Raw genomic sequence first — 25,143 nt, forward strand, 5'->3', positions numbered from 1 at the left:
GCATGCAGACAACATCCTGACACGGTTCCTGCAGGATCCCCAGGCCTGCTTACAAAGCCATGGACTCTCTTAAACCTCTCACAACTGTCAGACCAAGATTTCAAAATTCCTTTCTCACATGGGTCTAAGGATTTCCCCATATTTAAAATAATGGTTAGGATGGGTCAGCTATATCCCTCTTTATAACTGCCAATATTCATATTGAAATAAATTTCAATGAAGGATCCACGACAGCTCTTTGATATATATATATATTATTTGAATTGTGTGTGTATATATTTATTTCACAGGTAAATAGATTTAAAAAAAAGTTCTGAGTTAACCTCCAGCCTAGAAAAGGACAAGGCTACAAGGAAACCCTTAGGTAGCTCTTAGCCAGAATGCCCCTGTCTTCCCTCCTTTCTATGAATTACACAGCCAAGGTAAAGTTCACAGCTTATTTATCTCTAATCCTACACAGCTCTTGGCAAAACACCTTACATGTCCTAGGTACTCAATGGATATTTGCTGAATGAATAAATGAATGAATGCCATATTAAGCTCTTCTTCTCATCCCTTGAGGATCCTGGCCACTCCGCCCATCTACACATTTCAGTAAAAGGAAAAAATAAATGGTTACAGGTTCCTTTTTAAAGATTTTGATGCTCTAAAAACAGAGTAGGATTTTTTTTAAGTGAAAAAATAGCAAAGATTCTGAATCTTTGTTGTCTAATGTATTGTCATCCCTCATTTGCATTTACCTTATAATACCTGGTCAATCCAGGTGGCCAGCCAGACATTCATTCATGTATTTATTTTACTCTCCTCTCCACCACCAGGTTAACTTGGAAGAACTTTTATTTTAATACTCTTCTTACCACAAGGTCAAGTTCACATCTACAGCATAGATCCAAAGACATCATGCTCCCCAGACCACACCCCCATGATTGACATCTAAATTTTTATCATTAGAACTTCATACCTTCATCTTAAGGCTCTGATTTCTATTAAAAATGGAAGTCCTTCTGGCAAGGTTCCACTCTGGCATACTTTCAAACATGTAGATCTCTGTCTGATAGATAAAAAAGTAGATAGATAGATAGATAGATAGATAGATAGATAGATAGATAGATATCTCAGTGTGTGAATATTTAACAACCATTTCTTATAGAGATTTTGAGAGTCAACATACAAAATATAAATGAAAGAACATGAAATGTGTATTTAGAGACAGGTGGATTCCAATCAAAATTCATTATTTATTAGCCAAAAGACATCAGGCAACTTATTTATAATCTCTCTGTGCCTCAATTTCAAGTTCAAATAATGCTGTAAAAATGATATATCAGACAGCTAGAATACAGTAGGAACAAATAAAATGTTAGCTCTCCTGTGAGCTATATGTCCTTAAGAACATACATTTACATTTTGCTCTGGTATAGGAAAGAACATGTGTAGAAATTAGCCTAGAATGGGAGATTTGAGATGGCATGGGGGTAGCAGAAGACCACACTCAGGGCATGCAGGGGGAAGAGCCTGTGGCCCATTTCATAGCCTAACTCAATTCATGATATTCCATGGGAACAATTTTACTCCATGCCTTTCAGGAGTAACCAGGTTTTACCCACTTTCTGTAGCTGAATCATTATTTCATACAATCATAGACTAGGAAGGAAGTGAAGGGATAACATTAGTCAATCTCATTGTTTTATAGTTGGGGAAAACAATCCAGGGTGGTTCAGTGATATACATCAGACATGAGTGAGCAGCGGGAAAGCATCCCTTCCTGGGGACCACACTTCACTCTGGTTAGCTCTGGTCTCATGGTGGTTGCCTGGACTGGTCACCACCTCTTCTCTGTGTGGCCAAGGTAAAACTGCCTTTATTCTGCCAGACCCTTTTGTTCTGCATCAACTGGGTATCCATGCACAATTCTGAGATTGTATTCAGAACAAAGTCAAACTTTGTGACAGACCCTAGCTATTAACTAAGAACCATGATTCTTTATATTCAGTCTGAGGAAGAAATAAAAGTTGCTGTCAAGATTGGATTTATTTCTGAAACAGGATGTCTGAAAGATACTTCAAGCATGGTACCTAGCTTCTAACTACAAGACTTTTGCCCTGAGATTCCTTCGATGACTCCAGCTTTGCCCTCCCTCTACTTGGAGCAAATGCCCATCTAATGTGCTGGTCTATTACCAACAAGTGCCCTGGCATCTGTCCCTGAGAAAGAAAATCTTTGGTAGTCTCCAGAATGGGCCCAGGTCATACGATGTCTCCTTCCTCAAGCTTGGAGTGACCCTTTTTCCTAGGATAAAGAGGCAGTAATCCCTAATGACAATTTCAGTCTAGAAGTGACAATATTTTCATACAGGTTAATTCTTCTCTGGGCTATACCCAATACAGAACAAACTAGATGACATACAATAGACTCTCCATGAGCAAAGCATTATGCCTCAAAAAGCCCTATCTTTAAAGTGAACTACAGCTGTAGATGTCTGAAAAAATACAAGTATTTAGAATCCAAGAAAACTGAGAGAAAAAATTATGACATGGTTCAGTGAAGTGAAAGGAAATACCAGAGCAGATAAAATCTATACACCCAAAAATACCTAAATTGGGATTGTAGGGGAAGGCTCCAAGTCATCAGTGTTAGTATTTAAAAGTGCTTTCAATTGTATTGAACTTGGCCTTATCTACTGGGCTTTGAAATATGCCTATGCCTTCACAGGTTGACACCAAAGACTTTTAGAAGTTTCAGGAGATGATCGGCCAATGTTTCCTCTCCAGATGTGTACGGGTGTTGACCTGCCTCGATTACTCTGTGTTCTTTACATTCTAAGCAAACATATGGAATAATAAATCATAAAGGTTAAGTGTAACTGTGGAACGACTGCTACCACCTCATCACTTTAATTAAATTGTTTAAGTTTTAAGTGTTTTGTTCATTTTTCAAACAAACCTATGCTTTAGGTACCTTACAACCAGGTAGTGGTAATATGTAACAGCAACATGCAAATAAATCATTGGCACAGGCAGGGTAATAGATTTTCCTTCTTCTTAGCAAAAAATAAGTAAAATTAAAATGAACAAGTTATGAGACAACTTAAACCCATCAAGATAAGCCAGGGAAACCTGTTGCAAAAAGCAATCATATAGGTAATCCTGATAATTTTCTTAATAACTTTAGCTTTGCCTTTATTATTACTCATTCTGAACCCTAGCTTGTTCCAATATGTTTCAAAATTTAGACTTGCCTGGGCACCAAGAACTTCAGCTTGTTTATTCAACTATAAAGCCTATTTGTTTCATCAGGCTACATAGTCTAATTACAGGAAAAGTCTAAGTTCTTTGTTGACCTTACCACCCTCCAAGATTCTGTATTCCATTTAGAGTAAGGGGGAAAAAAAACATTTTCAAATATACACACGTTAAAAAAAAAGTCAACCATAATAATACCACATAGAACAGTCCTATAAATGAGCCTAAAAGAATGTGCTGAAAGTTATAAAGGTAATTCTTAGTACTTGCACCTTTGTTTAGGAAAAAGAATTCTGTTAGAGAATTTTGCCATTCTCTACATGTACTCAGTGGAATTAGTTCACTTCTGGGTCCTGACTAATGATATGTCCCAAGATGGGCTGAATAAAATAATTACAAGTAATACAAGGTACCATCTTCCAAGTATAAGATAAAGCCCTGGGAATATAATGTACAGCACAGTCACTATAGTTCACAATACTGTATTGGATATTTGAGAATTACTAAGAGGGTAGATCTTAAAAGTTCTCATCACAAGGAAAAAAGAATTGTAACTATGTGTGGTGATGGATGTTACTTCAATCTATTGCGGCGATCATTTTGTAACATATACATACATCAAATCATTATGTTGTACACCAAAAACTAATATAATGTTATAGGTCAATTACATCTCAATTTTTTAAAATAACTTTTAAAAGGTTTAGAAACCCTGTAATGGAACTGTGCAGCTTGAAGGAGGCGAGGAGACAATGGGTTGAGGGAAATACCACTATCCTGAAAGTCTTGAGGGACTCATAGAGGGAGAAGCACTTGTTCTTTGCACTCTGCTGGGGCAGAGCCAGGATCCAGGCTGACCTGGGGAGTAGCAGGTTTCACGTACACATGCGAGAATACCTTCTAATCTAAATGTAACATGGGTGACCCTATAAATGTCTGTATTTAAGCCAAAGCGAACTTAAGGCTGCCTGAGAGGACATATCTATAGCAGGGGAATTACTACTAAGTCTCCTTCCAGAGAGCTTGCGAGTTGTTATTCGACTTCTACTGTTTGTATATAGAACCCTCGTATCTCTTATTAAGCTTTACTCTCTCTGCACAAGGGAACTTCTCCCACTATATTTTCTAAAGGATTGTTACATTTAAAACTATCACCTTTTGTATATTTAATTTGAACTGAATCACCTTAATAAACTTCATAATTATATTTATTAACAAATATGTATTGAATGCTTCCTCAGAACCTCAACTATGCCAGGCACTGTGACTCTGAGGGTGACCAGCACAGAGCTCCTGCCTCAAAGCCCAGTCTTCTGGTCTACAAGGTGACTCTGACGTTGCCTCATTAGAATAATTACCTGTTTTATTTGTTTGTCTGTTTGCTCCTTACCAATACTCTCTCAGAGACTTTTAACTCTAAAGTGGTGAAGGGAGTGGTCCTATTTAATGAAGACCAGGTCACAATTAGGGAGACAAGATCAGATTGTTTTATTTATATACACACACACACACACACACACACACACACACACATATATATATACATACACCCACACATATATTATTTTTCCCTCTTTTGGTAGGCAGGCACTTACAACTTTAAGTATTAACTAAATTCCATTGCTAGAGATTATAAAGTTTTAAAGACTAAGAGATATGCCCACCTTTTACAAAGGCAGATTTCAAATCAAAATAAAGACATATTCTCAAGCAAGTCAGAGCTGTCCAAAGACAGAAAAGGCAGCTTCAGTTTCAGGCAGTAGAAACAGTCAAGAAAAGCCTGGGAAACATCTTGTGAGAGATGATAAAACTCAAGTATCAGGTGAGAAATCGTCCTATAACTCATTAGCTCTAAAATTTGGGAAGTGTTCAAGAAAGGAAAGAAAAAAACTGGTGCCTATCTCAGCCCAATTATATTACAATATCTCAGAGTAAGGTGCAAGTCTTGGTATTTTTTGAAGCTCCCAGGTCACTCTTACATGTGGTTAGGGCAGAGAACCAATGAGAGACATTTAAAATCCCCTGCAACAGAGCACTGGCTGTATTTTAGAAAGTTTGTAAATTTTAAGCCCTAAAGCAAAAGGAAAATACGGTAAAGGACACTGGCAAACCTTTTCCACATTAACAGTCATGAAGGAGAAAAGCAAATTGGCTAGAACACTGGCTGTAATAAATGAATCCAACTTCTAAGATTAGGTGCGGGTGGGGGAAAAGGCCACAACTACCAGTAATACATTGGAGCAGACAGAAAGAATGGGACAAATACGTTCTGCAATTCCAGAGGCCATTGCTCTACCTGGCTCTGCATGGCGTCTTGAGTAAGATACACATTTTGGGTTGTTAGGAGTTCTTGGTCTCTTTCCTTTTCATTGTTTGTTTGTTTTTTTTTAACTTGTTTTTATTTTTATTTGTTAACCAGAAAACTCCATAGCCACAATCTCACCTCTTCCAAAGATGCATTTAGGTTAATGAGATGTTTGCAAAATTCACTGGGATTCTGGGAAGACTGGCAGGAGAGAACTTAACAAAATTACTATATCGAAGGAAAAGTTGTAGCTTTAGGTACTGAACACAATTCTACCAAAGGCATAAAAGCAAAAGACAGGCATATAAAATAAGCTCAAGGCCCCCAATGAATGTCTATGATTTCCAAGTACCACAGATGCTAATACTTCTAGAAAACAGTTTATTTTTAGTACTAGAGGTTGTTTTTGAAAACTGCCATGCCATCAAACCCTGTATTTTTTTTCCCTCCTACCATATCTTCTCTGCTCCTTCACAATTATTGATGACTTTTGACCAAGATACCCAATAGCAAAAGGGAACAGTAGTAGTAAGGTTGGCAGAACCTGGGAAGGGAAAGGTCCACCTCTACCCTTCAGTGGCCTAGAGGAAGAGAAAGGTAAATGGGGAATAGGAGTAAAGGCATTGGTCAAGGCCAGAGCAAAAGCTGGCATTGGCCCCAAGAGAAAAATGCAGAAGTTCTAACTCTCAGCCCTTATTGCAAACCACCAGCCATTCTCACTTCCCCTGCCAATAGAGCTGACTTTTGCCAAGGAGGGAAGAACTAGTTTCACAAACAATTATCGCAATAAGAAACAAGGGTGGGGTACTAAGGGATCATAACTGTGGTGAATTGTTTTCTGACTGTAAGATCACTGCCACCCTTTAAAAAGCAATTGATTTGTTGCTTCAACATTTCACTACAGCAGTTTATAATAAAATTCAGTTGGTAGTTACTGGTTGTATTGATGTAGTGGACTCTTGGTTTCTGGAATACAAAAAGCTTCAAAGGATGGAGGCAAACTTGGCACAAACAGTTAACTTTCAAAATATAAAAGTTGCCGTAAGAGCCACCACAAATGAGCCAGTGCACTAAAACAAAAGGGGATTTTCTACAGCCATTAATTGCCATCCATCACCAGTAATATTACCATTATTATGACTACATAACAGTAGTATCTGAGGAGCACGAAAGGGTGTACTTTCCAAAGGGAACTCAGCCAACTGGGCTCGGCAGGGGCCTCTTCGAATCAAACCTAGTGCTCCTTGAGGCCTGCCAAGCCGCCTTGATGAAACACAGTGGCGGGCTCAAGTTGGAGGGAGGATTCTCCTTTTTTGAAGGGAGGTAGAAGAGAGCAGTCGCCAGATGTTTGCAATTTTAGCTATAAAAAGATGGCTGCTTTCCATTCCTGAGTATGTTGAATCTTTTTTTCTTTCTACCCAAGCTATTGTGGTTCACTAAAATAGGCCACTGCACTGATGACTCATCCTCCAAAACAGCACTCATGGAGGCAGAACAACGATGGCATTTGTAGATCACATATGAGAGAAGTAAAAATGTATGGGTAATAGACGCTAAGCAACAGAGAGCAGGCTGCAGTATAAAGAACTGGATTTTTGCTCAGAAGAGTTATGCTTGAATCTCCTGACAACTTTCTACCTGTAGGACTGGGTCAGTGCAAGCACTCCCATGACTGATTCACACTCTTCTCAGCTTTTCAGTGGGGTGAGTTCCCCACCAGATCTCCCTGTCAGGGGAAAGAACCCACACCTTCTGTCTCCATGCCACACCTTCCATATGCACTGCCGAGAGATGTGCCAACAGAGATGAAGGTACATATCACGTATGTCAAGCCCTACATCATGATAGAAGAGGGTACACACCAGGTACCATCTATTACATACACATTATATTTCCTCATATATATATTAGACCTCCCCGACACCACTAAATACTCAGTTCTCTCTTCAAATACTGCCTTTAAAATTTGGTGAGAGGAAAATGAAAACCTGCCTTCTACTTGAGCAGCATTAATATAACTGGCTTGGAAGGCTGGGGACCTCTTACGGAGGAGAGGTTATCTTTCTTAATGAATTCAGCATCTCTTTGAGGGTCTCATGACATACAGACCCTTTGTCTGAAAAAGACATAAACATGAACAACATTTAAACAAATTTCAGAAGACTGGCTAAATTTCAACCATGAATCCGAGAGATGAATGGACCCAAAGTAAAATTCCTAAGAATATTAATTAATTCATTTTCTGTGTAATTAATAACATCTCTAAAATCTCTCTGCCTCATTTGATATTTTGGAAAACAAAGGATTTTAAAGATTAATAAAAATCGCTAGATGGCTTTATACAGTTTACTTTGCATAATGTTCATTCACACTATTATCTATAATAATTCAATAATAAAAATAATCCTTCTTTAAAATATACTATAATAGGAATCTTTGCTGTTTTTTTTTCTTCCACATTGACATAGTTCAAGTGAAGTCTCTCTGAGAAAGGTGTTATAGAAATTCCAAAGAGGATCTATCAACACATCATTATTCTAACAGGAACAAACTTAGACAAGCCAATCCTAAAATTTCAATTAGCAAAACATTAACATAGAACAAAAAACAAAAAAACTAAGGTCATTTTCAAAGATAGCCAGCATGAGTTATATTTAGACAACTATTACCAAAAACCTATGGGTGAAAAAACTATGTTTTTTGACTCTCAACAGTCATGCTCACACTTTAAAATAACAGCAACAATAGTGACAGCAGCTTTCACTGATTTAGCCATTATTTTGTACCAGATACTGTGCCATGTATTCATTTGATTTTGAAAGCAACTCTTTGAGATACATATATATCGATTTTAAAGAAAGAACAAATTGAGAGAGCTTAAGTAGCTACTTAACCTAGTTTGTCCAAGTTCCTAGAAAATTAGTAGTAAAATCAAAACTTGACCCCAGAACTATCTGATGCTAGAGTCCATGTGCTTGGCCACTGCCTCCCCTGAATTTTCCCTCTTTTAACCCTGTCCTGGCCCAAGTAAACTCTTCTTTCAGAGTCCTCTGAGAAATTAACTCTACAGCCACTTTACTAACAAAAGGTACAGCTTTGTATCACCAGTCAACTGGTTATTTTCATATGTCAGGTTTCTAAATGAAAATACAAACTACTTAAGGACTAGAACCTGATTTTCATTCTTTCCTATTTATTAAAAAGCCTTATTCAATAAAAATGGCATGATGTATCTGAAATACCCCCTACTAGAGGAACATAGTGAATTTGTGTTACAGGGTAAGATATGCAAAAAATAAAATTCATCTACTGGGCAATACTTCAAGGTCACCCCAAATGGCAATATTTCTAGATGACCATCATGTAACTTAGAATTCCCTTTCCCAGTAAATAATTTTTACAAAGGAAGCACTTAATAAAATCCAAATCATTGTAACATATATGATCAGACCACTAACAAAAATAGCAACTTTAAATGTCATTTTAATTTCATTTTGAGGCCAACAAAACTACCAATGAAATCTAGCAAATTCAACAAAGAGGACATAATTCACCTAAACTAAGGAAGATTTTTAAGCAGTTATTCCAAGGGCTTTCTGAAATAATCTCTTCTTGGTAATGACTTCTTGAAATTAGTTTGGCTGTCTTATGCTTTCATACCTCACTGTATACACACCTATGGGCAGGTGATTCTAAGTACTTTCCATGTTATTTGGATGACTTCAATTTCAAACAGCTCTGAATGGTAATGATTAAGGAAAACGCCAGTGAGATATCTGTCCTCTTTTAATAAAAAGTAATACTAGCATTAACATGAGATGCAGTGTAGTGCTAAGGAGAAGCTCTACACTTGGAGCTGACGAGTTCAAACCCCAGCTTCGCCCTGTGCTACTCACTTCACTTGACATGATATTCTCTGCAGATTGAAGGTGTTGATGCCCACCTTTTACAGTATAGCTGAAAAGATGAGGTTAAGAGTAAAGCAGAATGGGGTTCAAATGAAATAGACTAATAAATCCACTAAAAAGCTTTTTCCCATCCTTACAACATTCTGCAAGAGATATGGTTTTAGTGATAGTAATAACCAATAATTATTATACTAGTGGCTGTTCTATAACACCAACACTTTGCTTAAGAGAAAATATTAAAATTTGGTCAAACGTGGCTTCTACATTTATAAGCCTCACTGTAGATCCTCTGAATCTCATATTTTCCATTTGTAAAGGAACCATAATAATGCTACAGGATATTTTGGTAATTAAATTAGGTATTACATGAGAATCTGCTTCAAAATCCATTCACACGCATGCACACACAGCTTTAAAGTTTCAGTTGTGAGGAATATTTCATTATAAAGTCTTCCTTTCATTGCTTCCTGTTTTCTCAGGATTACCCCAAAGTGGAGATTAAAAACGAAAAAAAAATCAAGTAGGCTCATATCTCACATTCTTAAGGGTTTATATCTGACTAGATAAAAAGGCTGCTTTGGCTTAGTTTTGGGAGAAATGAGAGAAAGGATTGCTTTTTTCCCTCCCTTTTTTTGTCTTAGCATCTGTATACACAGAAACACTTTATTCTCAAACCTTACAGACAGTTGAGTGGAAATGGCATGACGCTTCTGGACAGGACCACCAGGTAGACATTTCTTGCCCTTATGATAAGGTCAGTATGCTCTTGTTTCTTGGTGCTGCCTGTCTGTAGCTACCCAACTTCCCAGAATGATTCCTAGAGGTATGTTTCAGAGTGTACTAGGTTTGAGACCTTCATAGTGAAGTCCCTTTGTTCATCTCACATTGCAAAGCTACTCTCAGGAGCCCAGATGCACTGCCTAAGGACATCAGCAAAGAGCTACCAAAGTTACAAGGGTCAGAATGGGTGCCTCTCTCTACTTTTGCGAATGCTGTTCCGTTTGCCTGGTGTGTCATGCCATCTACCATCCTTTTCCGTCTGGCTAACAACTAACCCATTTTCCGAGACTCAATTCAGATGTCCCCTCTTCTATAGTGATTTATTGATATTCTCCTGTAACACACCCAACATGTTCTTTTATGATACTTAATATACGGAATACAGCTTTATGGGTACATGGTGCCTATTACAGGTCTGTCTTAACTAGCAGACTGTCTCTTCTGTTTGAGAATAGCAACATACAGAACAATGTGAAAAATGGACAATAAGAGAAAATGCTAGGTCAAAGTGCTTGAAGGCATGAGATGTTACATCTCAAGTACCTGTATTCCTCTGTCCCCAGCATTGTGCTTAGCTGTCCAGTCTCTGGCTACAGAAAAATTAAGTAAGGATGAATAAAATATAACACCATGATTTTTTTTTCTTTTATAGCTCCTAGGGTCAATCATTGTTCCAGGGTACAATTTCTTTGTGTATTTGCCCAAAGGCTCAGGTGTCAGATTTATTTTTATGATATCATAATAGATCCATTAATAGATCATTTACATATAACTGTCGTGACACAAAATCAGCTGGGATTTCAGGCATCACCACCTGAAGTAGCACAATAGCAACTGCTCTATAATACAAAAGTTTGGGCATCACTGAGGCATTCTAGAAGAATCTTTTAAAAAAAATCTTTCTCCTCTTTTTGGATCCCAATTAAAATTCCTTAAAACTACATATGCAGAAAACTGGAGTTTACAATGAAAGCACAGAGAGAAAAGCACAGAAAGGTAAAGGACCATTTGAGTTCCTGATTCTCTACATTGTTCTTATGATAAAGGATGCTTCAGACTTCAAAAGCCACTGTCATTAACCAAAAAGACAGTGTGTGCCCACTGAACCTAGAGAAGGTTCAGAAGGTATTAAAACATTGGCCCCTGAGGTATGGAAATAAACAAATGGTTCCCAGACTTTGGTTGAGCATCAGTCCAACTTATTTGTGGAGTTCTGTTTTGTTTTAATGTAGATTCCTAGACCCCATGCCTTGAGATGCTGATTCTGTGAGACTGCTATTAGCCCAGGACCTGTGGGGTTTGTTTTCCTTTTTTTTAATGTTCCCCAAGTCCTTCTGATGCCTGGTCAGTTTTGGAAAATGACTGGTTTAAACCATACATTATAATAGTGACCTTCAAAGTGTGTTACAGGCAGCTTGGTGTGCAAGCGAGATGGCACTTGAGAAGGAGAAGCATGAAGCCATCTATATGTATGCATTTCTCTTACTACTATTAAACTTTTTTATTTTGAAATACAGACTAAAAGAAAATTATAAAAATAGTATAAAGCATCCCATATACAGCTCACCCAAATTATCCCAAAGGTAACATCCGATACATACAATACCAAAGCCAGGAAAACGGCTTTCTTACATTGCTATTAACTAAGCCTTTATTCGGTTTTTACCATTTCTTAAACTGCATTCATTTGTGTGAGTATACAGTTCTCCAGTGAGTATGTATCCCATGCACAGATGCATGTAACCACCAGCACAACCAAGGTGAAGAACTGTTCTTCCACCACAAAGACCCCCTGTTGCTTTTTCTTGTTATGAACACTCATTCCCAGCCCCACTCGTACCCCAACCCTGTTTCCTAGCAACGGCTAATCTGTTCTCCATCCCTAGTGCTTTGTCATCTCAAGAATGTCCTACAAATGGAATCATGCAGTATATGTAACCTTTCAAGACTGACTTTTTCTTTTTTTAGTAATGCCCTTGAGGTCAATCCAGGTGTTGCATGTATGAATATTTCATTCCTTTTTATTAACAAACATCATTATTGCATTGTATGGATGTACCAGTTTGTTGAAACATTCATCCACTGAAGGACATTTGGATTATTTCCAGTGTTCTGCCACTATGAAAAAAGTTGCTATGAACAAGCATGTATAGATTTTTGTGTGAACATAACTTTTCACGTCTTTGGATTAAATTTCCAGGAGTGCAATGGCTGAATTATATGGTTAGTATATGTTTACTTTTGTTAAAAAAAAAAAACTGTCAAAGAGTTTGCCAGAGTAGTTATACCATTTAACACATTCCTACCAACAATGCATGAGAGATCTATTTCCTCCACAAGCTCACCAGCATATGATATGATATTTTATTTTAGCTATTCTGGTAAGTGTTTTGTGATAATTTATTATAGTTCTATGTTTATTTTTATTTTCAAAAAATAAGTTAAGCTTTGTTCAGATTTAAAATATGGAGTGACAATAGTATCATATGTTTATATAATTTAAAAAGAAGATTAAAGAGTACCTCACCATGCAATAGTCACTGTTTTTGAAATCAGATGAGGATGAGAAATCTACCACCTTATTGAGGAATTCATTTCAGCAATTAAGCTGACAGGTTACAAAGTAAAAGGGACTTTGTCAACCATCTGTGAACTTTTTTTGTTCTAAAACATCTAATCCACTCTGTCTACATATATTAATTCTCTCACTGTAGCTTCTAAACATGTCCTGCAATATACACAGGTGACACAGAACTGTGGCAACTGTGGATGGAATCCACAGGATCAAGGCTTAACTTTACTTAAGCCACTTGACCTCTCTGAGCCTCTAAAAATGGAGTAAGAAACTCTGATTGCATTTGATAATTTTGATCTGTTATTGACAGCATTCCTAAGAGCAAAGGCCCTATGCCTCCTAGAAGAGTGGTAGTGAATTAACTATCCTTGTTTAGGAAATGTAGGGGTTATGTTAGGTAACGTTTAAGATTCTCCCTGGTTCTGGAATTCTATAGTTGACATAATATTGAGGCACTGTGATTCCTATCACTATTAAGAATTATGCTTATCAGTATATCTGAATACATTTATTAGTAATAATTATATTTATATTATTAGTCTTACAGTATTATTATAATATCAAATAATTGATAATAGCCTATATACAATTACAGAATACATTAAATGTTATTTTATGATTTTATTAATATTCTTTATTTCTAATAAAAACAATTAGCTATTTTTATTATGACAAGAAGTACACTCCATGAGGCAAGGATTATTCTCTGTTTTGCTCATTGCCATTACTTCAGCCCCTAGAAGAGAACCTGGCACAAAATCTGTGTTAAGTGCATGATTGTTGAATAAGCATACAACAGTAATTCCTTAAAGTTGTAAGGTATTTTTATGGTTTATACAACATTTTTGCACTTGCTATTACATTTGATCCTCAAAATAATCCTGTAAGATAATTAATATTATCAGGTAATATTGTAAATTAGGAAATGTGGAGGAGAAAAGTGTCAAGACCAAGGTCAAGTGGTGAAACCGAGGCTCGAAAGTAAATGCCCTGACTGCCAGGTCAGTGTTGGATGGAGATTCTTCTGAGTGTCCACACAGCCTAAGAATATTTGGTAAGATCTGATGTCACCCAAAGAATTACAAGTTCTTTTTTCTTCAGGAAGATGCAATGTAAAGATCAAATTAATACAATTATAATATGACCCTTTAATGAAAATGAACAGCTTGTCCTTTCCTCCCCAGAGGCTTTGAAAATTAGAACTCGTGTACCACCCTCCATGGTGGCAGCTGAGGCTTGCAACACGCACCCTGAACCAGAGGAGGGGCAGTGGTCCAACCCAAGTCTCATTAGAGGGGCTGACGTGTCAGTCAATTTGCGGCCAATTTGCGGCTCCTCATGACAGGCCACGTATAATCATAACAAACATCTGAGAAGTTGCAATTGCCCTTCTATGATTGCTGGCAACTTCACAGGACTGTCAGGACAACATGAAGAAGCTGTTTCCCATTTACACCTCAAAGCCAGATTCACCTTCCATTGCAGGGAACAGACCCCAGGACTCCAGAGAGCACACTGAGTCTAAGCATTTGTATGTCAGTGTTTAGAGTTCAAAAGCAGCCCTCATGAGTTTTTTTACCACCGATTATTCTGGGTTTAAAGGGAAAAATGTTTTACTAACCATAAGAAGAGCAGCAGCACCAAATTGGCCTACATGTTCAATATAATACTGCTAGGGAAAATCCATCCTGAATGGTTTCCTTAAACTTACTGCCATTAGTAGCTACCTATTTTAGTTAATTGCTCAGAAAACAAACATGTCCAACCTAACCAGATTACATGACTTCACATCACTGGCGGCTAGTTCTCTACCAAATATCAACGATGCAGGACTCATCCATTTTTAGGAACCAAGCACCAATCTTGCCACTTCCAAGCTGAGCCAGGGGACATGCAGGGAACCGAGCACTACAGGAGACGTGGGTTCTGGACCCAGGTGAGCCTGAAACTCGGGGCACCTTGGGAAGTCATTCTCTCCCCTATCAGACTAAGTTTTCACATCTGGCAAATGAAAGAACTGGACTAGATAAGCTTCAAAGTCTTTTCTGGTTTTGCTGCTCAAAACTTTGTGATTAACACATGAAGAGCGAGCAGCTCCAGGGTGAAAGCAGAAAGGAAACAAGTGTGGCGGTCACCTCCCAGGTGGGAGGCTCAGCTCTTTAGGTGGCACGTTGTTCTAGTTACTATGTCTACCCCAAATGAGCAGTCACCTGTAACTAACTAGTCCCCCTCCGTGGACTGGACTAATAATCTAAAGGTAGCAAAACACACAGAGAGATCCAGCAAAAAAAATGTCTAGGTTTAGGACCCTCACTGAACAGAACTGATTTCACCCACTCGAATCTGACTCTACTAGTCTAGGTACAGCAATGTAGGCAAAGCTTGAAAACACACACCCTATTTGTATTCTATAGAGGAACTAAATAGTTTCACTCTACATGGAACTATCTGTTAAAACAGACAAAGTGATTTTGTGTGTGTGGGTGTATGTGTGTGTGTGTGTGTGTGTATGTGTTTAATTCCCAGAGTTGTAGTAGAAGGCAAATTTTAAAAACATCTCAAGAAAACAATGTATCATTAAGTAGGAAATTACTTACTTCAGTATCTACCAAGAACAGAAAAAAGATCCATATCCTGGTCTTCCATCAGTCTAAAGTTTTTGTTTTTCTTTTTTTAAATGTAAAGCAGAGAAGGGGCCCAGATCACAGAATAAAGAACACTACTGGCTAGTACATTAAAGACCAGAAGGAAAATTGTGTTAGGGAAGATGATGAGACAAAATCATTGAAAATTAGAACTCATGTACATACCAAAGCCATTCCACAGGACAGGTACTTAATAGTATAAAATTTGTAAGAAGGCAAAACTTAATAAAAATATATGGGCTTGTAAGGATATAACACTGGACACATAAAACTATTTGGAAATACAGGTGCATTGAAAGACAGCTGGGAGAGCGCAAGTTGTTAAAAAAACAGTCAATGAAAAGTATGAGAACAATGTACAAAAATAAAAGGACCCCAAGGCCTAAAGAGCTACTAACTGGGGAGAAAGCACACCCCACTTTAAAGTATGCCAAAGCCCTTTAGAGAAAGGTTATTAGCAGAATATCTTTTAAAAGAAAATTATAGCATATGGCGTCACATAAATATAAGTTGATGTGGAAAATATGTGGGTACATTACCACTTTCACAGTGAAAATGAGAAAGCAAGCCTCAGAGACTGCAGATAGAATACCAAGGTGAGAGGTAATAATCAATAACTTTAAGGTAGAAGTAAAACATCAACTCGTGAACTAAACATCTCAAGGAATGGGTATAGGAGGATAAAAATAACTCAGACACATAGGCTGAGCTGCAGAACCATAAAGCCTAATAAGCAACTGAGAAGCTAGAGCCTGTGCCTGGACAAGCAGGTTTATATAGCTGAAGTTAAGCTAACCTCAAACATTTCTGAGGACCATTTATGTGTGAGGCATCTGCTGGGTGTTCTGGGAATAAAGGCATGGGTCAGGCAGCCCCGACTCCAAAAGTTCCAAGTCAATAGAAAGAGATAGGCACATATACCAGTAAACCTAGTGGAAGGCACACTGTGGTAAGAAGTGTATGAGATGCACTGAGGGGTATTATGTTTAGTATACATGGTGTGGGGGGTCACGGGGAAGACAGTGTAGCAGAGAGAAGGCAAATAGCGAATCTGTGGCATCTTACTACACTGATGGACAGTGACTGCAATGGGGTATGGGTGGGGACTTGATAACCACATTGTTTTTCATATGAAACATTCTTAAGAGTGTATATCAATAATACCTTAATTAAATAAAAGAGAAGTGTATGAGATGCAAAAAGAGGTTATGGCAAAGTGAAAAAGAAAGAAGTCCTGCATAACTCTGGATTCAGATGGAGGGCACCTGAGGTCTGGTGCCAGCTAAGCCCTGAGTATCTCTCAGCAAAAAAGTATACTCTCTGCACTGCAGTTCTCACATTTACACCAGGAAAGGTGATTGTGTGATTTCTATTAATTCTAATTTTCTGTCTTTGCAGTTAAGCTTCTCAGAGGTCAGGCTCTGAATTAAGCTATGAATGAAAGTCTTTCTGGGCTAGAAATTGAGGCAGAGTGCATACTAAAGGCAAGGAATAGAGTGAACTGAGGCATAAGCCCCTGGTGGCATCAACTCACTCTGCAAATAAAAACTGTGTTACCTACAATCTGGGGATTTCACTAATAGTACAGAACATTCTAAATGCTCAAACAAAGAAAATGGATATAAACTTCAAGAAGTAAAAAAATTTAAACAAAAAAGTAATATGACTTATAAAAATGTTTAGAGTAAAAGAGAATGAACTCACATTTATATTAAATATAAAGTAAAGCAAATCTTACACTTCTAACAAATATCATGTCATTAATATATAGCAGATGAAGAGATGTAGCTTCCTTTAAAAAAGAAGTCTGCATATCCATGAACCTTTTCCCATATTTGTCTTTAAAATGTACATATGCAAGGGAAATTTCTTCTTGCACATACTCAAAAAAGGTTATATTAAAAAAAAGAGAGAGAGATTGGCAGAATTGCAAGAAAGAATCAAGACTTCTGAATTAAATGAAAATGAGTTGCTTCAAATGAGGATGCCATATTCCCAACTGTTTATTGCAAGAGGAGAATTACTGAGCAGTGCACTCACCCATCCAGCCATCCGCCATCCATCCAAATATATATATACATAAGAACATACAGACATGCATTTGACCATACACAATCATTCCTACTAAAAACACAGTAGCATAATAAGAGCCAAGAGGAACATAAGGACAAGTGAGAAACCATGCCTTGTTGCTTAAATCGGGAAACAAAGCTTACGTTCTTATACGGAAGTAGGGAAGTATCACCATCATGTGGGCCCTCAGTGCCACATATGCCACAAAGAGAAGGACAAGCAGTATAGCATGGTGGGTAAGGACAAGAGCCTCACCTCAGAAACTTAAGAGCCATAAAACCATAGAGATGCCACCTCTCCTCTCTAAGCTTCCATTTCTTTATGTGGAAAAAGTTATTTCATAGAGTTACAGGGGAAGGCACTAAAATGATAATGAAAAAGCATAGTGTCTCACATAGAGCACATGTTCAATAGTGACAGTGAGAGCAGGAGCAATAACAAAAGTAGAAACGTGACAGTTCTGGAATAAGATGTATGTGGAAGCCCAGGGAAAGGAGTAATTACTTCTGATCTAGGCCATGCCTAGACATTTTGGAGAAGGTGATACCAGCAGGATGACAAAAAGGTGTGGGGTGGTATGTTGAGGAAGAGCAAAGATTTGTGGTCTATATAGTAGAGAGAGTATGTATTATACCAGTGTCCCTCGAGAACAAGACAGACAGTAGGTGAACCTCCCATCCTACAGTGAAGTATGTTCGAAACAGCGAACCTCCCATCTCAATGCAGAAAGAGTCATCCAAGGAGCCAGGACACTGTAATTCATAGTATTTGGAGTGAAGGAGTGTAAAGGGAGATTGTTACATGCTTCTCTCTTCTATCTCACACATGCCATTTATTAGCCTACTTAGTATATGACCTTCCCCCTCTCAACCTTCAGGTGTATATCAACTGTTATACGTACAAAGGCTTCTTCACACGTTTGCCTCCTACTCTAGCTGGGAACCTGCCTTATCCCCTTCCTTTTAGAGGGAAGTCCATTTTTGCTCTCCTCAAAAGTTAGGAGACAGAAAAACAATCCTGCTAGTAAGCAAACAAGGGGAAACACTGAGAATACAAATGAGAAAGCCAAAATATGGCTCTTTCTGTCCTTATGAAGAGGGATTCTCTTTCAGATCCCATGCAATCACTGAAGAACGATGAGCCAAGGAAAACGAGTTCCACTAAGTCTTTGATTAACTGCAAAGGTGGAGTCTCCTTCAAGGCCAATAAAGCTTTAAGCACTGCTGTGGAGATTAGTTGAGCACCAAGGCCATCATTTATTGTTTTTCCAGAGCAGCTCTCTGAAGGTCTCGTTGCCCTTTCTGTAGAAAGGGTCCCCAAAGACCCACAGGGCCAGCTCCGGAGTGCATGCTGGTGCCCCACCTGCCTACCACCTGCCTAAGTGCCCCAACCACATAGCAGGACAGACATCTGGACTAGGCTTCTGACTTCAGAAGTCATTAAATGCTAATTCAAATACCAATAGATGAGTGCTGGGGGCAGGGAGAGGACCAGGCAAGAGACTGAACTATATCACAGAGTGTGAAAGTGTCTCATAAACTTTCTGAGACAAACACACTAATGTCATCCAAGAAGCAATTAGAAGCATCATGGAGAGAATAAAGTACATTTTTTAAGGTGGAAAGGGGCACTGAATCTGCTTTTACTGCATCTTCTCTCTCAGTTCCCAGAAGTCTAACATTCTGCTGTTTAAGTTATCATTTAACAGGTTTGGATGAGCTGCTGACACCTAATTGATAAAAATACAGAACACTCCAACCAGAGTACAGCAATCCTCTTGTTGCTTATGGGGTGTAGTGTATGGAGTGTGCACAGACATATATACCTGAGATGCCGAGCTCGTTAGATTTTTAAACTGTTTGATATGAACTGAATGTACTGCTGTTAAACCCCCACAACTAGGCTCCACTCAAATTTGTTTTCTCCGAGTTTCTTCAAGTGTAGATCTCACAGAGCCATCACTGAAGAACCATGAGCCAAGGAAAACGAGTTCCACTTAAGTCTTTGATTAACTGCATCCTGCAGCAGCCAAGGGGAGGAAAACTAGCCAGAGAAGGCAGAACAATTCCAGGTGCCTCAACAGGTTCACTCTGTATGGGTTTCCAATCAGACCACTGCTTGCCAGCATTTTGGGTACTGTCCATGGCAAGGAGGGACAACTGGGTAGTAGACACATTCCTACAAGACAATGAGATGGGGGTGGAGGGTAATGCAGAAGGGTGCCAAACTCCAAATGAAGAGATCAAGGTTCTAGTTCTGTCTGTAGCCCTAACTCACTGCATGACCATAGCCACATAGCCTCTAACAGGTCTCATCTCTTTATCCTAAAAGAAGAGTTGGCCTAGATGGTTCCTAACTGTTCTTTAACCTTTGATGGTCTGTGAATTATGGTAATCACACTGAAAATCCTTAAGCTACCTTTTTCCAACACAATAATGTGCTGTAAATCATTTTATTACATTGCTCTCTCCCACTTTGGGTGCCCAACTCAGAAGTCCCCCCACTTACCTTCACCTCCAGGCTGCTTGTATGGGTTGTACTTGGGCTTTGGAGCAACTACGGGTGCAAACTTTTTGGGTGGCTGTTGTGTGGACACTGAAATGCTAGGGGTCCCAAAGGAATGGGTGGTCTCCATCCGTGCAGGCACATGGCCAAGGGGCTCACCAGTGCTTTTGGGTGGCAGCCAAGATGGGTGAGACATAGCTGGAATCTGGAATTTAAAAGAAACACAGTTGTTTTTACAGAGGCATGAAAATGGAAGCAACATACTTCACTTCATTATTATTTCATCTTAATCCATCTTAATGAACTCTAGATGAAGCCCTCTGAAAAAAAGAAACATGGAGAAAGAAGAAGGAAGAAGGAGAGTCATGAAAAATTTAACTGGAGGAGAAGAAATGAACAATCCCTTCAACCAATCTTGAATGCCTCTCTTCCAACAGGTACGCATTTTAGTGCCTAGCACTTCTCGGGAAATAAATGTAAATAAGAAAGGGTCTCTGAACTGGTACAAGAATCTTGTACTAGCAAGGGTATAAAAAGCTTCCATTTTATTTATAATCTATTAAAATGACTGCCACACCAATGGTGCTAATCTACCTAAATGAGGTGCTATGACCTGAATGAGGTAAACACACACACACAAGTATTACTGGGATGCAGAAAAAAATAAGATCGCTTCTTGCTGGTAGCAGAACTAAGACCTCATTAATGAGGTGACCTTTAAACTGGGTCTTTAGTGCTGATTGGAGGTTGGGTCTGCACAATGTTAACAAGGTTGCATTGGAAGAAAAGTACACAACCCTTATGTTTAGAGTGGCTGGAGGGAAAACGAAGAAAAGTTGCTAGCAGAGAGCTAAAGTGTGGGACAGCACCAAAGCACAAACAGTTTTGCATGCAAGCTTGAGGAGTTTTAATTTATTATTAGGCATTAAGTAACCACTAAAAGTTTATTCCTGAAACAAGGGAATAACAGGTGCACCAGCTGGACACTGTAAAATGATCTGTGGGGCAGAAGCAGTTCTGTTCCCCACCAAGGGATACTTGCATACTGGGGGAAGGGAGACATTGTAGAAATGCCTGGGACAATTACTGGCATTCAGTAGCCAGGGGCTAGACTATTCAATACCTGTAATGCACAAACCAGTCCCCTGTGGCAAAGAAATGCCCCATTAGGAGCCATGCTGAGCTGATATCATACAGGACCTTTATGAAAAACTTAACTAGAAGGGGACAAACCAGTCCAGCTCAGGTGCTGTTCTAATCACATTGTAATACACTATGCAAGAAAAGAAAATGATGTCTTATGTGTCAGCATAAGCCAGTTCCCCCTGCAGGCAGCCTGCAGGCTAGGGCTGAGCCTCACTCACTGCACCGAGAAGGACTCTCCAAGCCTGATTGCAAGAGCTCTCCACTGCAGGGAGGCCCGGAAGGCACCCTGCACCAGCTCCCAGCCCCAAATACACCCAGTGATTTATAATTCAACTGAATTAATTGAGAGGGCTATGTGATTACCTCCAGATGTCTGTAAAGACAAAGAACACTTGAAACGCAGGAAAAATTTAAGGCCTCAGCACAAGGCACGGTCATTGCGGTAAACACGGAGAGGTGGGGTGCAGTGCTGTCTGGGTAGCATCAGCCCACACCAGGGGGAAAGGCAGGACCTTGACCTCCTGCCTCCATCAGGTGCCCCACCTGGGTACCTCCACTTCTTCAAAATTAAAACAAAAGCCCTGTCCCCCTCAACTTACAGTCTTTATGACAGCCAATGAGATAACATTAAAGTACTTTAAATACTGTAAAGTGCTATGCAAAGAGGGGGCAGGAAAACCATTGGAGACGTAGTTTTCTCAATAAATGAATAGTCAAAATATTATAATAACTCTATATGGTGACAGATGATAACTTCACTTATCATGGTGTTCCATAATATATACAAATGTCGAATCCCTATGCTGCATGCCTGAAATTAACATATTATGTCAATATTCTTCAATATATATAATATTATGTCAATAAAATCATATGCTTATTTTAAAAGACATGAATCAATGAAGTACACTCTAAGTTAGGAATCAAGAGGCTTCTGGTACTTAAACTGGTGGCGACACTGGCTTTTCACTCCAGCTGCAGGGCCCTCCTTTCCTCTTCCTCCCTCTGAACCTGGTGCACATGCTGTGTCACATATACACCTGTGCACTGTGAATACCATGAAAGGGCAAAGACCACAATGTACACATCCCTAACCACCATGAAAGGCCAGCATAAAAACTTTATAGAAAAACAACCATGAATCTGGTTTACCCATGATTCTTAAACCAGGTTGCACATTTAGAATCATTAAAGAAGTTTTATTTTTTTAATACCAAAACCAGGCCAATCTCTCAGAGTTGGGAAACAGTAATTTTGGTTTTGTACATTTTTTTTTAATTGAGTTTGTCTTCTACTAAAAGGAGATAAAAGTGTCTGTTCTGCTTTCAACATGACTAAAGTGAATATAAGTGGGAAACAAAGGTTTGACAATGTTAATGTACTCTGTACACTTGCAGTATAAATTTTATTTGTACATTTTAAAAAATGGGTTAATGTTATCCCTTTAACTTTTCTGAAAATCTAAAGTTATTCCAAAATAGGAGCTTTATAAAATGGGCTGCATCCAATGCAGTGATTTCTAAAGCAAAGAAGCACATTTTCAGAGCAATCCCACATTTCAAATTAACTATAGAATCCTGGCCTTTTCAGATATCCCAAAGATATAAAAGAACAGGCAACTTGTGAGAGAATATGAAAAATGAAAACTTAAGCATCAGTATGAAAATCATTGACTCCCTGATGCTTTCAGTTATCCCTGCACATATACTCCCCTGACACTGCCCTCCGCAAGGAGGTGCCTCCAGCTCTGCCTCTTGAGCGTTCCATGTGTTTGGCCAAGCACCTTCAGCTGAGTTACCTAACAGCATCTTCTCGTGCCATTCTTCTGCGTTTCAACAATGGCCAATGACACCGTTCCCAGGATTTGTAATAAGCTTTCATGACCCTGAACCCTTGCTAATGCTGTGCCCACCATCTACAATGCTATTCTCTCCCTTCACTTTCTACCAAGCCCTAATTTTTTTTATCTTGACCCAGCTCAATTATCTCTGATGTTGTGAACATTCCCCTAACTCCTCCTAAAGAGTAGCCGAATTTCCATATTCTTCTAATACTTTAATCTCATACTTATAACAGTCCACACACAAGCTATTTATTCACCTGCCTATCTGCCCTAATAATCTGGAAGTTTCTGAGTAGTGTCACTATATCAGCACAATGTCTGGCTAGAAAGCCCTTAGAAAAATACGTGATTCATGAATGGTTGAATGAATGAAAGGTGATCTCCTTGCTTACTCATCCTGTTCGAGAATCTCTGTATCTCTCGCCTTAGCGTCCATTGATACAATAACCTCTTTTTAATCCCTTAACTGAGTAATGTAATGAATCAAGTTGATAGATTTCCAGCTATTACACCATCTTTGCATTCCTAGAAAAAAAATCCTACCAGTCACAGTTGTACTGTTTTGCTATACTGATGAATTTATGCTGTTTTATACAGGATTTTTGTATATACAACCATTAGTAAGATCATTTGTATGTTCTTTCTCTACTTGTTTTACTTATCATTCTTAGGTTTTGATATGAAGCTTCTGCATCCTTTCTACTGTTTGGATTAGCTTAATGATGAGACTAGAATTACCCAGTATTTAACAATTTATCAGAATTTAGGGTGAATCAATCTAGACACACTATTTTTAATAACAGATCTTAATCATGTTGCCAATTACTTCTCCAATAACTAGAGCAGTTTTATGCTTCTGTTGAAGTCATTTTTCAGCATTTTTATTCTGTTGGAAATTTTGCCATTTCTTCTACCTTTTATCTCTGTATCCTTTCAACCAAGCTACTTTTCAATTAAAAATGATGTTTCATTTACTATGTATCATGTAGATCCTACAGATCACTCCTATTGGTCATTAAAGATATCATTCATGTTCTCTATCCTCCAGTTCAAGTTATATACCCTTTCACTACTCTTCCACAGCACCTGGAACACTGCCGCCACCACACGCATCACATGTCACGCTCCCCTCTGCTTGCCTATATCCCAAACTGAACTCTCGAATCCTTGAGAGCAGATGTAATTATCATTCTCTAATCCCAGGACCTAATACATGATAGCACTCAATAAAATGTGTTAAATTAGTGGACGAATACAGTTATTTGCCTGGCAGTGGTGCTCCAAATGAATCAGATTTCTTATTCTGTACTCAAGAAGCTTAAAGGCTACCTGAGGGAGATATATTTATATATGTAAAAAGGGAAAGCAACACAAAGCTTACAAAACAAGCAAAAACACCTGGGGTATGTGACAGGAGCCATCACAGGCTTGACAGAGACTTTCCAATAAGAAGGACTTTAAAAGCTGGGTGGCTCTGAAAAATAAATGCAGCGAGAATAATGCCTGGAAATACTGTGAATTTACGGGAGAAGCAAGGCACTTCTGTGGGACAGAGAGCAGATTGGTTATAGTGAAATGAGGGACTCAGGGAGAAGATGTGAGTAAAAGGTTTCAAAGACAAAATGATCTCTGCTTTTTAAAGGTCTTATATAGAGAAATAAGAAGCTAGGACTTTTATCTTTGAACAGAAATCCAACAGGAGTGGAAACTTTATGTAAGAAAAATTAATCCATACAGGATGGATCCAAGGAAAGTGATAAATGCAGTAGTGCAGACACAGAGCCCCTATGGCTCCAGTTCTGGTCTCAGCTTTGTCACAGTGACCTTTAACAAGAGGACACTCATTTGCAAAATGAATGTCTGTGAAGTCCCAATCAGCACTATACTCCAGAGTGCTTTCCTTCTCTGGAATCTTAATCACAGATCCTGATTGTGATAAAAAGATCTGAGGGAACCTCACAAGTTCAGTGAATGGATGAACTACAACATGTCAGCTGGGGTTTCTCAGCTTCTCAGAGACCCAATGTAAACACAAAGATGAGCAGTGGTGAGAGCTGGTTTTGCTGGACCAAAACTTACTCTGCTCTTACTTCCTCTGGTTCTAGATCAGTTTCACTCTAA

At 38.7% G+C, this 25,143-nt stretch overlaps 1 protein-coding gene across 23 annotated transcripts in view; it reads right to left on the reverse strand.

The window, feature by feature from the left end:
* The window catches only part of LPP (LIM domain containing preferred translocation partner in lipoma), a 628,839-nt gene that overhangs the window by 403,523 nt on the left and 200,173 nt on the right, over positions 1-25,143 (reverse strand). For all 23 annotated transcript variants that reach the window (XR_012129299.1, XM_073231939.1, XM_073231938.1 and 20 more), the window contains one exon: positions 20,037-20,238. Coding sequence is in view for 22 of the 23 variants with exons in the window: in XM_073231922.1 (XP_073088023.1) it covers positions 20,037-20,238 (202 nt within the window). In the remaining variant the exon portion in view is untranslated. The remainder of the gene's footprint in view (positions 1-20,036; positions 20,239-25,143) is intronic.

This window comes from Manis javanica, chromosome 3 (genome assembly GCF_040802235.1).
Source record: "Manis javanica isolate MJ-LG chromosome 3, MJ_LKY, whole genome shotgun sequence".
In the NCBI taxonomy this organism is placed as follows: Eukaryota; Metazoa; Chordata; class Mammalia; order Pholidota; family Manidae; genus Manis; species Manis javanica.